The 16,877-nt window shown below is 38.1% G+C and overlaps 1 protein-coding gene across 1 annotated transcript in view; it reads left to right on the top strand.

Annotated features, from left to right (window-relative positions):
- The window catches only part of SPOCK1 (SPARC (osteonectin), cwcv and kazal like domains proteoglycan 1), a 275,639-nt gene that overhangs the window by 168,402 nt on the left and 90,360 nt on the right, over positions 1–16,877 (top strand). Inside the window, exon 5 of the mRNA XM_014253272.2 lies at positions 16,617–16,749. Within this exon, the coding sequence (XP_014108747.1) occupies positions 16,617–16,749 (133 nt within the window). The remainder of the gene's footprint in view (positions 1–16,616; positions 16,750–16,877) is intronic.

Genomic DNA, 16,877 nt, shown 5'->3' with positions numbered 1-16,877 from the left:
TCATAAGAAATTTGCAAATTAGACCTTAAAAATATTGCATTTCATTTGATGCTGGCCAGTTTGCTGCTTTTTCCAACCACGTGTCTTTTGTGTGATGCAGACTCCACAAACAGCTTTTAAACCAATCAAAAACTGATCTTTATTATTTGCAAAACAGTTCTTTATTTTACCTTTGCACTGTTCTGCCAGTTATTGTTTCTAAAGCCTTTCCCTGGCAGTGAGAGGCACCAGTAGCAGGAGGCTGAAATTCTGATCAGCTCTACACCTCTTGCATTGAGTATTCACAGCTTCCTACCCACGTGTAGGGCTCTGCTGGGGGGGAAGCTTTGGCTCCACCAAAGCTGAGAGGTTTCCAGCAGAGGTCTGCTAAATTTCACATCTCCTTCAACATCCTTCATTTCAGGCACAAAACTTCACTAGGAAAAATGATGAAACCATATCTAAGACCACCCCAAGGAATTCATCAACAAGCTTTCATTTTTGAGTTAAAGCTTGCAAAAAACTTACACTGTGAAGACATTTCCACAGAGGTTTGCCAGTTCCAAACTAGATTAACAACAAAGACATGACTGTCAGCTAAAATATGATACTGAAAAAGATAGGCTTTGGTGTTTGATCCCTTTCAGAGCCATGCAGTTCCATCTAATGGCACTCTTTTGAAAGAAACAGCACATGAAAACAATAAAAAGGAACTTCTTGCATCAATCATTTTCTTACTTGGTGCATGTTATAATCAATGTTATATCAAAATTAACTTTTAATCTATTACTTCCTGCTACTTTAATATTTCAATTTCTATCATTCTCTTTTCATTAACAAATTGCAATTGCCTCCTTAGTGCTCTGCCAGAGCCTATCAAGAGTTTTACTTACAGATTTTCAATTTAGTCATTTTGTATCTGATTACTTCAGCCAGTGAACCACAGATGACATTATTTATCAACATGAGCCACCAAAGTACAGTCTGTTCAAAGTTCTGTATGGAGGCAGTACGAAACATGATTAGAAATAACCCAAAATATTTTGCTTCTTTAAATGAGTTTGCTCAGGTATCACTATTCTACTCCCAAATTATGGATAGAAAGGTGATGCTGAGCCATTCACCTTTTAGGCACAAAGATTAATAACTTAGAACACTTTTGAAAGACTATCGCTTCTGTCTCAAGATTTAAAGCAGTCCTTTAATATATGATAATTTAATTCCCATGAGCACCTTCTACATCTTGAGAGGTGGGGCAGAAAAAATCGTGGACATGAGGAAAACATTCCTGGTCATTGCAGGGGGTTGATGTTTTAAAATCAATGATGTTTTAGAAATCCCTTCCAACTGAAACTATTCTATGATGTCTTTGATCTGTATATTCATTCTAATCTGCTTAACCAGCTACAGCACAGAGCTGTCTAAAATAAGAATAAAATAGGAATAAAAATAAATAGGAAATATATAATGATAAATTTCATTACATTAATGGAGCATAATTATCAGGAAACATTTCTACAAATTTGTGTTATTAAATCTTTGTGAAATAGCAGGGGCAGAAAGATTAACAAGTTTTCAAATTAGTTTAGAGAGAATTATCAAGCTTTCATTTTGTTATCAATTATTGTATTTATGTTCTCTACTTTCACAATGAAATCCTAAAAGATTCATTGCAAGTAAATACAGGATGTTCAGTAAATGCAATTTGGAAAAAACAAAATTTCTGGCACACTCCATAGAGTTATTTCTTACTCCAATTAGTGGTTTAAAAAAAAAATGTTAAAAAAAAAAAAGTAAAAAAAAATTAAAAAAAGACAAAATCTTGCACTGCAGTCACTGCTGTCAGTGTAAAATTGCCACCTCTATGAAATCAAATATTGCAATTAGATAAAGTACTTAAACTATGGGGGTTTTATTGTTCTTGGATTAGCTCTTAATGTAAAATTATCTGTGTAGCTTTTGCTCAGTTTGCACTCAACTCCCTGCTGAGATTTTTTTTTAACATTTTGAGAAAGTGGAAATAGAAATAAGCTGAAAATGAAAACAAGCTTTCAGCTTTAAGCATTGAGTAGATGTGTTCTGGAGTCTTCTGACAAAATGGTTTTCCTGTCAATTCAACAAAACATTTTCTAGCAATGTAAAGAATAGTTCTTGACAAGAAAGTCTCTCACCTCAGAAATGTGAGCAGGATGATAAAGAGACCTTGAATGTAGAATGTGAAAAAGAGAGTTTCAGGCCTTGTCACTCAAGTAGAGTAGTCTTCTGGATCTTCTGGTCAGTGATTATTGACTTCCCATGAAGGTCTGGAGGGTTTATTCCTTTCCTTTGGTGTTAATTGGAGAAGAGATTTGATCTCTTCATGAATTATGCCAAATTCACCCAGCAGCCTGATGGTTAGGGTACTCAGCTGGCACTGAGTCTCTACTGCTGTTGTAAATAAAATCCACTCTCACGGCTTTCCAGGACACCTTTGAGAAGTCAGTCAAATCAGGATGGTGCTGTCATCACCTCCCATCTTCATGGAATGACAAATTTATTTTATGTTACGCTTGTGAAGAGAGTCAGTAGCATACAGACTGCTCCAATTGACTCGAGTATTATCATTTGCACCTAGAGAAAATAAAAAATTATCTTTCACACAGAATCACACAAAATCACACAGAATCACACAGAGTCACTGGGTTGGAAGAGACCTTCAAGATCATTGAGTCCAACCCAGCCCTAACACCTCAACTAGACCATGGCATTATTTCATTATTATCATTGGAGATAGAGTATGAATTTGCTCCTGGAAAAGTGTTGAGTGATATTTTTTCTCCTCTTTTCATTATTTGGAAGTGATCCAGCATTGTTGCTTTCATATTTTATTTCTAAAATGATAGCTATTAAACACACTGTATTATGATTGGTGAAAGATGAACTCCTTTGCCTGGGTCTTCACTGGTTTCTGATGAATGTCAACTGCTAAAAAACATCCCTGGTCTCCTTTCTTTTCCATTTCCTGGGACAGTATCTTTAATAAGTAATATTATTGCAAAGTAGGCTTTCCCAATAGCCCTCAACATACCTTTTTGTTCTGTAGATATGAAGAACAGGCAATTTCTATCATTATCTCTCTGCATACTTTGCCATGGAAAGCAGATGCTTCAGTGTTCTGAGAACTTGCTACTACACCTTCAGGATTCAGGAAGAGAAAAAGCTCACAAATCTTGTGAACACTTAGTGATGTGATTACTCTAATTACTGCAATGTTTTGCTTACATTTTACTTTAGCAGCAAAACTTGTCATGATATAAACATTCTCTGACAGTCACTGTGCTTTTCTCCTGTCTAGTTCTTCACTTTGAAAATAAATTATTTTGTCCCTTAGTGAGGGTTTATGTTATCTCACACCCTGAATGAACATTCTCCTATACAATGTCATGCAGTTTTAAAATAAAGAACGATTTTGTACCTAGAGGATCTTCTACAACTGTGTCAAATTTCAAAACTGTGTTAATTTTCAAAAAAAGGAAGATACATCCAAGGGCTGAAAACAGGCTGTGCATTTCATTGAAATCTCAATTATTTTCACTGTATTTTTTTTTTTTGTCCTTCAAACCTAAACTGTTGTGCAGCCTATATTTTTAAGGGGGTCACAGAAGAATGGTCACAACAATTTTGATTTTGATTAGAAGAGTTTTCTACTATAGCCACAGTTCTGACCCAGACTGAATCAATAATGTGTAATTTTTTCAAGAAGCACCTCTACTAGAAAAGAATAGTTTTGTAGAGGTCTTGCTGAACATATTTCAAGTATTGAAGTTATGTCATTACTGTAAATAAATCTTCACAAACTTTTTATTAACGTTGTTCACATTCAAATTTAACGTATTTTGTTCAGAATTAACATTCAGCCTGTCACTAATGCAGATTGCAGCATTATGACTTCAGATTCTCTTGCAATTTTGTCAGTTTTTTTTTTCTATTTCCCCCTTTGTTTTTTCTCCTTTCACTGGCAAAAATTTTGAGCCTTTCAAATTTTTTTTTTTGCTTACTAATATTAGTATGAAACAATAGAGTCTGCTTATTTTTGTTATTGGAACTGCTACTGTCAGCTTTATTATGATAATATCTAGGAAAATGTTCTTTAATATGTATGGGGAGTGAGAGTTGGGAATTTTGCTTCACTGATTTATCTGGCCTCTGGCTTTGATCACCATGCAATCCATCTTCTGTTATGAAACAAAACAAACCATTCTGATTAGTTGGTTGTTACAATCAGTGATCCTCAACTGTGGAAAACTAATTAACCTTAGTAGTAAAACATAATGTGAGGTTTTTGTTCATTTGTTTAACGAGTTAAGAAGTCAGGTGAACAGAGTTGGTTAAAAATAAATGAAAACATTAATGAAGACTCAAACCTTCTCTTCTCGTCTCGCATCCAGTCCCTTGCCTTGCAATTCAGCAGATAGAAATACAGGAAATTTGCACATCCTCTGCTTCTTCTTTCCTCTTTTTTATAAATTATGAATTTGTATCTTATTGGCATTTAAACAGATGGTTCATGTTGAACAAAAAGGACACTTTATAGTTTTGTTGCATAAATTATTCTGTCTATTATTCATTGTCCTATGTTGTAATATGTGTGCCATTATTCTGGAGAGCTTTAAGTCTCTTTCAAGTCCTATGACAGATTTTTGTAGTCTTAGCTACCCCAGTTTACCCAGAGCCCAAGACTGCCAAGCTGAATTACACCATGGTCATTCCTGCTTAGCACCTTGTCCATAGTTAAATTGGATATTAATAATATCATAGTTAATTTCTTGAGCCTCTATGTTTTATCTATGTATGAATTTTTCATTTGCAACAACACTTGATCTTAGCTCAGAAGTCTGGGGGTTTTGTTAATTAGTTCCTTTGTTAGTTCAGAAATTTTTGCTTCATTTTGGACCAGTTGCCTGTGTAACAGGTTCCTTTTAGAAACTCATATGGATGAAACACAATGAGAGCTTTTTCATTTCATAACGAGTTTCACACAGCCCTGTGCAGCACACCAGAAATGTGAGTGCTGAAATGGAAACCCTGCCCTCCCCACAGCCCAGGAGAGAACTGCTCTGACACCTCAGACACCTCAGCATCACCATCAAGATGAGGTAAACTGGCTGCAGATGCTTGCCAGGAAATACAAGCTGAAGTTCCAGTGTTGTTGATATTCAATGTTTAGAGGGCTCTCTGCTAAATTCCAAAAGGTAGAGAAAAAATGAGAAGCAGTAGAGAGTGAATCTGAAGCAGTTATCAATACAAAAAACAGCCTTACAGCTGCTATCATGCAACTCTCAGAGGAAGATTTAACCAGCCTCTGGCTGCCTTTAGATGGAAGGAAATGGGCTCATGAAGAAGGTATCTCAGAAGATGTAAATTATTTTTCAGCTCTGAAAAGAAACAAACTCATATTTTGTATTTTACCTTTGCAAATATGTCCTGCCCTCACCAAAAGTATTATTTACTAATAGCCTTAAATTGTATCCCTAGTAGTGTACAGACTGAAAAGAAAAATAGATTATAAACAAATGAAATGTGAGAATGATTGCTTAGATAATCTGAAAGAATTTTAGGAAGATATAGGACATAGCTAAATTCATGATTGCCTCTTGGGCATTGTAGAAAGCAGAAAGATAATGTGCTCTGGTTTGCAGCTGGGAAAGGGAGGATATGGTAAAAGAACAAGTCCAGATAATAAATGTGATGACAGGGAAACAGCAGCTGAAAAAGGAAGATGATGTGAGAAGAAATACAGGATATTTGGTCTTGATATAGCGAGCATATAATGTGGACAGGATGTTCCTGAGAGGAAGTAGCAATAATAGAGCAAAGAGATAAAAGGATAAACAAAGGAGGAAGCCTATAAAGTTTCTCAGGCTTCCAAAAACTCAAGTGTAGAAGGGTTAGAAGACTTAACTATTACTTGGTAAAGACCAAAATGACATTGAGATACCATTTAGAGAGAATATAGTATTTAATATTATACATCCCAGCAGAGAGGAAAATAACAGGCAGGAGTAGATGAAGAAATAACTGCTTCTCCAAGGGGGGTAATTTTTGAGGTTGAATGAAGCAGAAGAAAGTTTCAGAAGTAGGAAAGAAAAAGTATGAGGAAAAGGAGATTGAGGGGGAAGAGGTCAGGGCAAAACAGTCAGGCTAAAAGATTGGAATCAAAGTGGTTAAATACAACAGTGAGCAAGAAAGGACACTGTAATTTTTTTCAAAATCTTATAAATTTTTCCATAAAATAGCTGCCCAGATCCTGGGAAAATAGGGTTAGAGGAGAAAGTCAGCTAAGTCTGTCAGGCAGACCAGTTTGTAGGATTTGAGAAATGAAAATTGTTTTTTGAAGAAATGCAACAACATTTGGGGAAAAAGAATAGCATTAATTTACAGTGATAAAGAATAATGTAGTCCCTAGATTCCTACCACAGCAGCAGAGAAATGATAGAAAGAATAAGAATGGAGTCCAAGGATAGTGAGTAGCTGAAGTGAAATTTGGGTGGCAAGAAGTGATGCAAAGTAAGGTGGCACATCTCAAGCCAACACCCAAAACTCCTGCGTAATAACGCAACAGCAAAGCATTTTATTTTTTTTCTTGGTTTTTTTTTTCACTAAACCTGTTAAAGTCCCAGGTAATGTTATGCTTTCTATATAAATATGCCACTGATCAAGTCTTACTTTTGCACACAGTAAAATCAACTTTTGAGAAAGCAGCTATAAAATGCTGAAACGATCAAAAGTATAAATGAGTAGCTAAATTGCCTTTTAACACCACTTTAGCCTCCATAGTAGAAGGGCCTATGGAGCTACATGGTCAAAGAATATGGGAAGAAGGGATGGTTTGTAATGCACGGGTGCTGGGCTGCATGATTCAAGGTCACAGCAAAGTGAGACCTTAAACACTCAGTGGAAGTACCTCATGAAATTTATATCTTGCAGTTTTTGCAAGTATGTCAGTTGAATTCATCTTCAAATTTTACCCAAAGGTGTGTTTCACCGTGTGCTGTCCCCACACTGGATCATGTGTATTCAGCTTGTATCATAAATTAATGTGATTATGTAAATCCTGTCCATCAGCTGGGACCTTCCTGAAGCCGTAGTCACCTTTCATTAAGACACAGCCTGATAGAAGATGGGTTAACGCTTCTGATGGCCTCATTTGAGAAGCTGGGAATGGTGTAGATATTATGAGCTCCATCTCCAGCATCCAATAACCAGACAGACAGCACTGAATACGGTGAGAAATTCAGCAGAATGTTTAGACATTTATAGTACTGAGCTCTATAAATCAGCAGTGCTGAATAAGCAGCAGGGGCATTAGCCTATTTAGATGCTAAAAAGGATGGGATTTTAAAATTACTCAGCTCCTTATAGTATTTATAACTGGTTTAGTTTGCGTGCACTTCACTAACATTCATTTTATTCTGACATAGGAAACTGCATTCTGATGATTTCTCCGAACCTACCTTGAATAGTGGATTTTGACTACACTCTGGAGGTGGCTTTGGGATTGATTATTTTTTTTAATTGTCTGTTGTTTGACAAGCCAATTCTATTCAGAAATCACACATGAATTCTTAGGTAATCGATGCTAATTGTAAAAATCCTCAGCAGCTTAATTTGCTGTAGCTTTCTTGAAAATTTAATAAGCCTATCACATAATAAAATGTGTCAGAAGGGGCAAATATTTTGCTAGCACAGCTTGTAACTGATTGTTTGAACCATGGCGCCAAGTATTCACAGAATGGGAGTACTGTGCAGTCATTTTTAAACAGAAACATTTGATGTAGTGCCTTAAGGGCAAGAATTTTTACTATATTTTTAAAATTCATTTACTTTCTCATCCCTACCAGCAAAATATCTTTTTTTTTTTTTCTGAGGATTGCATGCTATCTGCCTTAGGATAAGCAAGAGCAACATAATGAAGCAGAACACAGCTGAGCTTCCTGAGGATGCTTTGGGGGGGCAGCATTGATTTTTCTCCCTTGCAGTTGCAAAGTGACAATAAGATTTCTGAACTTTTTTGCTTCAGAAAAAAAAAACAAACAAACAACCAATCTGTCACATTTTGAGCAGTAGGGCTTTCTGGAATGTAGAATTAAGGGTTGTGTTGCACATGATGGAATAAATAAGGCTGGGTTATAAACTGAACCAAAGGACATGGAGATGAACAAGACCCCAGGGTGGCTCTGTCACCTCTTTCAGCCCTTTTGTTTGTTCCATCAGTTCCATTCTGCCAAACTGCTGAATGTCTGGGGAGACATGAGACATCAGAGCTTTGATGGTGCTAAACTTCACAGACCTCTGCATTTGGCCAAGACTGAGGATGCTTTGAAAGCTATTCTGTCCTCAGCTTCTGGGAGATTCATTGGTCATGTTGGAGCTTTAAAGTGTTATTAAATGCTGCCAAGAAATCTGCCTTGAATTTTAGCCTTACTAAGTAACCTGTACCTGTGTTTGCACAGCTATGGTTATGCAGGGTGCAACACTGGAACTAGAAATGTGAGCTGGAGCAGGGAAATGGTGGGAAATGACTGCTCTGCCAGGTTTGGTGAAAACAATTTTGAACCTGTCTAATTGCATAAAACAGGACATAGTGATGGAGGATCAGCTTTCCTCCCCAAACAACTTGACAGCTCAGATTAATCTCACACATCATCAGCAATTCTGCTTCCTTGGAGATGTTGGCAAGTTCTGCCAGCAGGAGGAGGCAGACCTGATCAAGGCATTATTTTAATATCAAGGTAATCAGATCCTGGGAAAATAAAAGCTTCCTTTCTCCTTTTAAAATGTATTCTTCTTTGGTAATGGGGGAAAAAAACAATAAGCTGTCCTAGAAGGAAAAAGCGCCGGTGCCAAAAAAAACGTAGAACCTTTGCTGCACACTTCACCTTGAAGTGCTTGGTGCCAAGTTCTTGCATCTCATCCAGCACGTGAAATCCAGGACTGGAGATTCCTGCAAACTGAGGACTGGTGAATAAGATTTCAGGTTTAATTACAAACTTTGTGCTATCTCTCCTCTCCCTTTGAAATTCAAGGCACTTGATTTTATTTTTACATAATTTGATGTCTGAGAATCCTTTTTATGTTAGTGGGAAAGTAACAGTGAAAAGGAAAATAATTCTCTTATGAAAATTCATGAGAACAGGCAGAGTTTAGAAGCTGTGTTATTTATTCAGGAGAGAACAATGACTTTTAAGAACACTGGGATTTTATGTTTGTGTGGATTTTTTGGTTTGGTTCTTTTCCTTTCTGTACTTTGGCTGTTTTCATACCTGTGCAGCTGTTGAGCATATGTATTAGATCTAAAAGCTGAAAATCATTTATAATTTAGATTAAAAAAATAATTGCCTGTAAGTGCAATAATCTGTTAGCTAAGACTGTAAGTGGAACTTTCAAACACCATTTTTATGTATTGAAGTGCTCAAAGGCAGAAATCCCTGTGTTTCTCTAATGGCCTTAATAAACAATCTTACCATTTTTAGTCCAGGAATAAGTAAAGCCAGAACTAACATCTCAGAAATGTACTGAGACACTGATACTGTGCAGTGAGTTGTCCTGGCAGTTTAAGAGTACTCCTATTTAAATGACGTATTATATCTGTTTAGAAACAGACCTTGCTGCTCTCTGAGTAGCCTTGCTCAAGCAGTTGCATTTGGGGTTCTCTGGCTGGTGTTGCTGGATCTCAGAAGTCACCTGCAGCAGCTGCATCACCTCAGTCAAACTCACTAGAGCTTTTCTGGTCTTCTAGGCCCTTGGAATCTGTGTCAGCTTTTCCAAGTCATTTCTTCCTTTTAAACACAGAGGGAGTTAAAAAGTTTCCTTCATCTTGCAGAACCAATAAACCTGAGGGCCCTGGGCCTCCAGGCCCTTTCTTCTCTTTCCAGAGTTGCCTGACAGCTGGACCTAGAGGGATCCATGCAAGAATCTTCAGGGCATTTTCCCTGCAAGATGTGTCAGGGGGTGTTCTTGCAAAACCTACACTATACAACATCTTTCAGCCTTCCCTACATCCAGCTGACAAGTTCCTTCTGAAATGTTGTTTCCCCTCATGCTTATTTTATAACATCTTCTTACTGTTGGTAAGAAATAGAGGCTTGATTCTTCCCTTGGAAATACATCTTTCTCATTTCACTGGAATGACACCTGGTACACTTTCACTTCAGCACTTGAGATTTTTGCTTTAACTCTTCCCTAAATTTGTCATCTCTAACTCTGTCTTCTGAGTACCAACTGCTTTGTGGGAACACTCCAGTGGCTACTGGTTCTCTCTGGACAGACGTAATTCCCTGTATAATCTCATCAGTGTCATTGTTTGAAAGAATAGCAAGTAAGCAGAGGATCCATTTACCTGTGGGGGCCAGTCCTGATCTGGTTTCATTCTGCCTGAAAGGTCCCCAGCCATCACCAAGCCCCATTAAAACATTTGCACATCTACCGGTGAGCAGTGGCTTTTTCATTTCTTATGGATCTTTTAAGCCAGATCTGCTGGGAATAAGATATGAAGGCAGCAAGAGAAAGTAAAATCTGTTAGGTGAAAATTTCTTTGAATATTGAAATCAGGGAAAGTGGTACTTAGTACAGTAGGATGATGCTGAAATGCAATGCTGCATGTTATTATTCTTTGTATCTGAAAGTGTAAAGCCCAGGTAGAGAAATTGCCGTAATCATATGTCTGTTCTCATTTTACAGTGTTTGTATTAAATAAAGAGTCTGTATCAGATTCAATAGCATAGTACCTTTTTTTTCAAGGTAATATGTGTACACTATTTTTTTCACAAATCTGGATCGGTAGTGTATACACAGCTCTTGTGAAAAATATGAAAGATTCTAGAAATGAGGCCAAGCTCTTAATTCTAACAGAATACCAAAATGATACAAAGAGAGAAGAGGACATTGCTATTTATACTGGCAAATTTCAGGTTTGTAATTCTTTTCCTCAAGAACAAGAGAAACAACTTATGCAAAGGAAAGATAAAAACAGGCAGGCACTGCTGGCTTTATCTTCAATGTGATAAGCTTCCTTCAGGGGGACACGAACAAACTGTGCATAAGGAATGGAGATGGTACAGACAGCACATTTTAAACTGTTCCCACTGTGAATTGTTCCAGCTTCAGGAAGCCATTCAAGTTTGCTGTCAGAGTTCCTTCCAGCTTCTGGTCCAAGCTCTGGTGCACTGAACTTTCCAATTTTGTTTTAATAGAGCTTAAAATAGTTTTATGTGACTTAGGAGTTTTGGTTTAAGGTCCAGAAAGAAAGAAGGATGGATGAAGTTAATCCTAATCTTGAGGAATGTCTCCGCGAGAGCTATAATTGAAAACTCCACTACACAACTCACAAACCCACAAAGACGGGTTTACCTGGAGAATCCTTGCAGTGGGTGGGCTAACTCAAACCTCCTTCCAGGGAACCAGCAAACCCCAAGGATGGTGACATGGCTGCTGCTTCACGGAAATCTCTGGAACAGACTGTTGGGAAGAGATGGCCGCTGCTGCCATCAGCCCAGCTAGGAGTAGCAATGTCAATGAAAGCTCAGCAACACCAGTTTATCTCCATGAAATAATTTGGTTTTGTCAAGTCAGTGTTTTGTACATAAGAGCTGTTCTATTAAAAAAAATATAATTATTCCAACCAGCTCAAAGCTGTTCAAATAGGACCTGAAATAAGTAGTTGTATGATTTTAAGCCCAGAAAACACAATAGACATAAGTAATTTACAATGTTAATTGAACCAAATTCTATGATTGTGTGACATCACTGAAACAGCAAGTTAAAGAACATGAAAAGACAGTACCAATCTCACTATTTGTTTACCTGATACTTTCTGTCAGAAGACGTTGTGTAACTTATTTGTTGGGATTCTTGAGAAATTTTCTGCTGTTACTTGCAGCAGACCTTTAAAGACTCCTGTAACAAAAACTCCTTTGGGTGAATGTCTTTGTCTTATCCAATAAAATTACCAAATAAGTTCTAAAGTCCTAAGGAGAAACTTCTATTTACTGTCTGCTTCATCCTAAAAGTTTTTCAGGACTTTCAGAACAACAGCCTGCCAAAGGAACCTGATTTGTGATTGCATTAAACACATCAGTGCTTAATCTGCTAATTTACTTTATGTGCATTTGGGAATTACTGGTCTTGAAGCAGAGTAATATACTCTTGATATTGTACATTTTTTTCATAGTGAAAAGTCTGAACATGTGACAAATATAAAATTAAATGTAAATAAATCAAACTGTAAATGTTAAGAAACAAATCATCAATCAATTTTTTTTTGTGCAGGTACCTTTATTTTGACCCCTGGCTTTGCCAGACGTTATTCCCATATATGCTCTCCTGTACTGTTCCTGAGAAAATTGTTATTAGAAAGATATAAAGATTCCCTAAATATCTCAGCCTATGTAATCCAGTCAAGGGTTGGTCAGGAATTAAGGCTTTGAATTTTTGGCTTTGGTTGCTGGTTGTTTTGGTTTTTTTTCTGAGTCAATTTAAGATTTATGTTTGACAAACTTTTTCTGAATCTAAGGCACAGTTCAAACTCCCCAGCGGGCCCTCAGTGCCCAGAACTGAGGCTCCCAGCCAGGCTGGGACAGGGCTGGGTGATTCCCATCCTTGGGGCTGCCAGCTGCACCCAGCTGGGGCTGAGCTGGCACCCCAGGGCACACCTGGAAGCCACAAAACCTTGAGTGGAGCCACTTTTCCTCGGGGTTCTGAGGTCCTTTTTGCACAGCTAAAGCTTTGTGCTTGGAAGGCGAGTGCTGACGTGCAGGTGTCTGCGGCTTTGGGGCTCTGGCTGCCCTGAGCTGTCGTGTACCATCCTGCCATCTGGCTGGTGGCATCTGCAGAGCCTCAGGCCCTGTCCCTGCTCCTGGGCAAGCCAAGCAGATGTCATCTCCCTGGATTGTCACAGCGTGTGGTGGGCAGAGTGTCTGTGTAACGAGTAATGAACTTCAGTCACTGTGCGTTCTCCCTGTGTGAACTGTGAATGCTTTCTACTGCTGAAATTTCTTTATGCATCAAAATACCAAGAGGCTGAATTCTCTAAAACTGACCAACTCCATAATTCTTCTGCCTTTTGGTGCATTGGTTCACCAATCTGCAAAGCAAAACCAGGCAGGGTTTGCCTCTAAGTCTTAATACTTGACCGAAACATTCATGTGTTCCAGCTTCTGGAATAGTGAAAAACAGTGGTAGATCCTTTCAACTCCTGTGTCTTAAAGCAGGATTAAAGTTGGTTGTGAGAAAAGAAAAAAAATAAAATAAAAAGGCCTAATTTGCTCTGGCCTGGATTGCTCCTGCCACATTCATTCTAAACCAAGATGATTAGCATAGCAGAGCATTCCCAGAGTATGTGAATGTGCACTTCCATTGAGAGGGGATTTGCTGGCTGGCTGCTTATGGCAGCCAATGTTCTTGTCTAGGTTTTAATTTGTTTGTTTGTGTGTTTGATGTGTTGTTAGGAGTTATAGGATTGAAAGGCTTCCAAAAGTCCTACCCAGCCTCTCAAAATATTGCTGCAGAAAAATACATGTTTGTTTTTGGAAAATAGATTCCTTTTACAGACAGGTGCTCAGCTGTGGTTTTGGTGGGGGTGTGGAACCTGGGTATCCAGTTAAAAATTTCAGCTGTTGCTCACTTGGCCAAGCTGACAAAAATTACTTTTGACTTGTTTCAGACACAGTGGCACTTTACACCATCATTTTGGAAAAACATGCAGCTTGAAAAGAATATATTAATTTTTGCAAACCAGACTGTTTCTTGCAACAAAAATGGCTGCTGTGCTACCAGTTCCATGCACCTGCAGGAATGAGGGAGCTGCAGATTTCCTGCACCATTCCCTGCCTCATTACACACATTATATAAAATGATACTAGAATTGTTTCATTTTTGTTTCAAATTAATGAAATGCTTTGAGATCTACTCCACCATAAATTCTTGTTATTAAACATCACTCTTTCAGAGAATAAACTTCCTTTTATTATCAAAAGAAGATCCTGAAGATGAATATGGGGGTTAGGAAGAAGAAATGTTTTCCTTCATTGTCTGTAGGCAAAACACAGCAAATTTGGCTGAGGTGACACCGTTCTGGTCCCCAGCTGAGGAGACACACCAGGTTTGATGTTGTCTTCCAGGCAGCTGCTCTGAGAACAGAGCTCAGGCCTAAGGCTGGGCATGTTCTTTCCACTCTCACTAAAGTGATGGAAACAGCCACCAGGCTTGATGAGCTGCTGGAATGGCTTAAAACAATCAAATTTAATTACTTTTTTTTTTTTTTAAGTGATGATGGGAGAGTGAAAAACATCATCAACTCCAGAAGAATTTTCCAATAGGAACTAGTTTTGCAGTATGAATCTTGAAGGAATCAAAGAAAGATTAAATAAATTAAGAGCAAAGGGGTGTGAGGCCGTGCAGAGATGGACAAGCAGCCCTGTCCTGAGTGGACTTTTAATGCTATAGCGTAGAATACCTGAGGTAGTGTGGTCCACAAAAGCTGTACAATGTGTTTTATACTTGCCATTCAGATCCTGTGATATTTTAGGCATCAGTCTTGCTAAGAACTGCAATATATTTAATTTTGATGAGGAGCTCGTTAGTTCACTCACTCCTCTCCATCCTCCACGCTTCATGGCTGATGGCTTTGATGATGATGGCACTAAATCACATACTTCAAGTTTAGCATTTCTTGGCTGTTTTTGTATAACTAATCCTAAAATATTCTTCTTAACAATTTTCTGTACAGAAAAGGATCTATTTTTTTAAGATTGTGGAAATTAAAGTCAGTTAAAAATCTGCTTTATGCTATGACGTTCTGCAGTCTCCAGAGAAAAGCACAGCCCCTTTCATATTTGTCTCCAGACTCTATAGTATCTCATCAGTATCTACAGTATGACATTCAAACGTATTTTTGACTCTGAGTTTGTGCATTTCCAGAAGTCTAGGGCTGCAAGTAAAGTAAATAGGGAAATTTTCCTGTCAAGCTGAAATAAACTAGTCATGCCTGTAATGCAAAGAGCTCAAGAAAATAAGATAATCATTACATTTTGATAACAAAGCATGGTTAGGGAATGCAGAGAAATCAATTACTGTGGAAAACTTAAATAAACAGTTTGTGCAGCCTCAGCATAAGACATCAGATCCACAGAGCTGCTTTAGGGGGTTCAGAGCTGAGTAACCACCTGTCCACGGCATTTAGCACCTGGTGTAATGGTACCTCTGTGGGGCAGAATGCATCTGAAACTGGGAGTGCTGCTCTCTGCATTAAGAAGACTTCTTCAAAATAACAAGGGAATTTAGTCTTAAATTCTTGGCTTCTATTTTCATAGTTTATTATATCATGATTGGATTCCTTCTGTGGACCCAATCTTCTTAATAGTACTATTCATCTCTGGCAAAGGTTAGGCTTGAGGAAAACTAGGACCGAGATGAAAGAGTAGAATTTATGTTATTTAGCAGCTGAATATGTCATTACATCAGAGTTGGTATTGTGTAGCAAATTGCAAGCTGCAGTGAAATTGCTTTAAAAAATATCTGTATATATTTTTCTAAAACTGTGATAAAGTCATTCAGCAGCACATTGAAATGCATTTCTAGCTGAACTGTTATATAATTTTTTTTTTCCTGTGGTACAAGAACAGATGGCAGTTATTTTTCTTACCAGTCTCTGCTGTGTTGCTTTGCCTTCCCTTGTAAATGTTTTCAAGTGAAAGACAAGTACACAGGACCAAAATGAATCTGCATTGTAACACTGGATTGGGGTTTCTAAAGCAAACTTTCAATCAGCTTACAACATTAGGCTGGAGATAATTACTTAATGTCCTATCAGTCAAGTAGTTCATTATGACAGGAAAATGAGCCGTTAGTCAGAATCAATGGCACATTTTGCAATAGGTTTTTGGAGCAGATGTCTTTCTTCATAGACATTTTTAATGCAATAATTGAGTATTCTATGACTTGAACACAACTGTAGTCACTCCCCAGGGGCTCACACTGCTGGATTTGGAGATGCTCTCTGTGACTTTGTGGCATTCCTGGGGTGACTGTGATTAATCTGAGAACCTCAGCTGATCATTCAGTAGCTGAAGTGTCAAAAGGGCTCCTGCCCCCACAGTGACAAAACTGTTTAGTGATTCTATACATTGCAATGTTTTTAGAAGGATTTCCTTTTAAAATCATTGCTACCTTAGCACTAGTTTGCTAGCTCTGAGAAGGCCTGGTGAAAATGTCTCTAAACACCACCTGGTGTACTGTTGCCTGCATCACCAAAAATGCTGTCTAGCTCTAGAAATGCTATATTCTGAAGTGAAATCATTTGTAGTTATAAATCTAAATGAAACCACCAAGTGTTGTAAATCAAGGGCTGCCTACCATTTTATGACTTTTATATTGCCTGCTGTAATGTGCCATATTATAAAAGCATTGTTAGGAGCTTTAAATTATGATTTAGTAGACTTGGCAGTGCTGGGTTAATGATAGGATTCAATGATCTTAAAGGTCTTTTCCAACTGAAATTATTCTAAATTAACGCTGTACTGAAAATCCAGCTTTATTCGGAGAAGCTCCAATTCTTGTTTTATACAAACTTTTCAAAAAGCTTGGTGTGTCTTATTTTACAGCCTTCGACAAAAGAAAGGCAACTTGGCCCAGAAGCACTGGGCTGGAGCAGCCAGCATGGCCAGGTGCAAGCCCTGCCCCGCGGCACACTCCAGCGCAGTCTGCGGCTCTGATGGACACAGCTACAGCAGCAAGGTAAGCTCTGCCTGGGGCCCCAGCTCCCCTCAATCACCACGTGGGTGAAGATGAAACACCTCCTGTTGTTAAGCAATATTAAATTACACCCTTTGTTAATCCAGGAATATTTTTTTGTGCAAAAAGTG

This window comes from Pseudopodoces humilis, chromosome 17 (assembly GCF_049639895.1).
Source record: "Pseudopodoces humilis isolate 2021_Gansu_Grassland_sample_001 chromosome 17, ASM4963989v1, whole genome shotgun sequence".
Lineage (NCBI taxonomy): Eukaryota > Metazoa > Chordata > Aves > Passeriformes > Paridae > Pseudopodoces > Pseudopodoces humilis.
The sequence above is the reverse complement of the archived record's forward strand: the minus strand, read 5'-3'. Positions and strand labels throughout refer to the sequence as shown.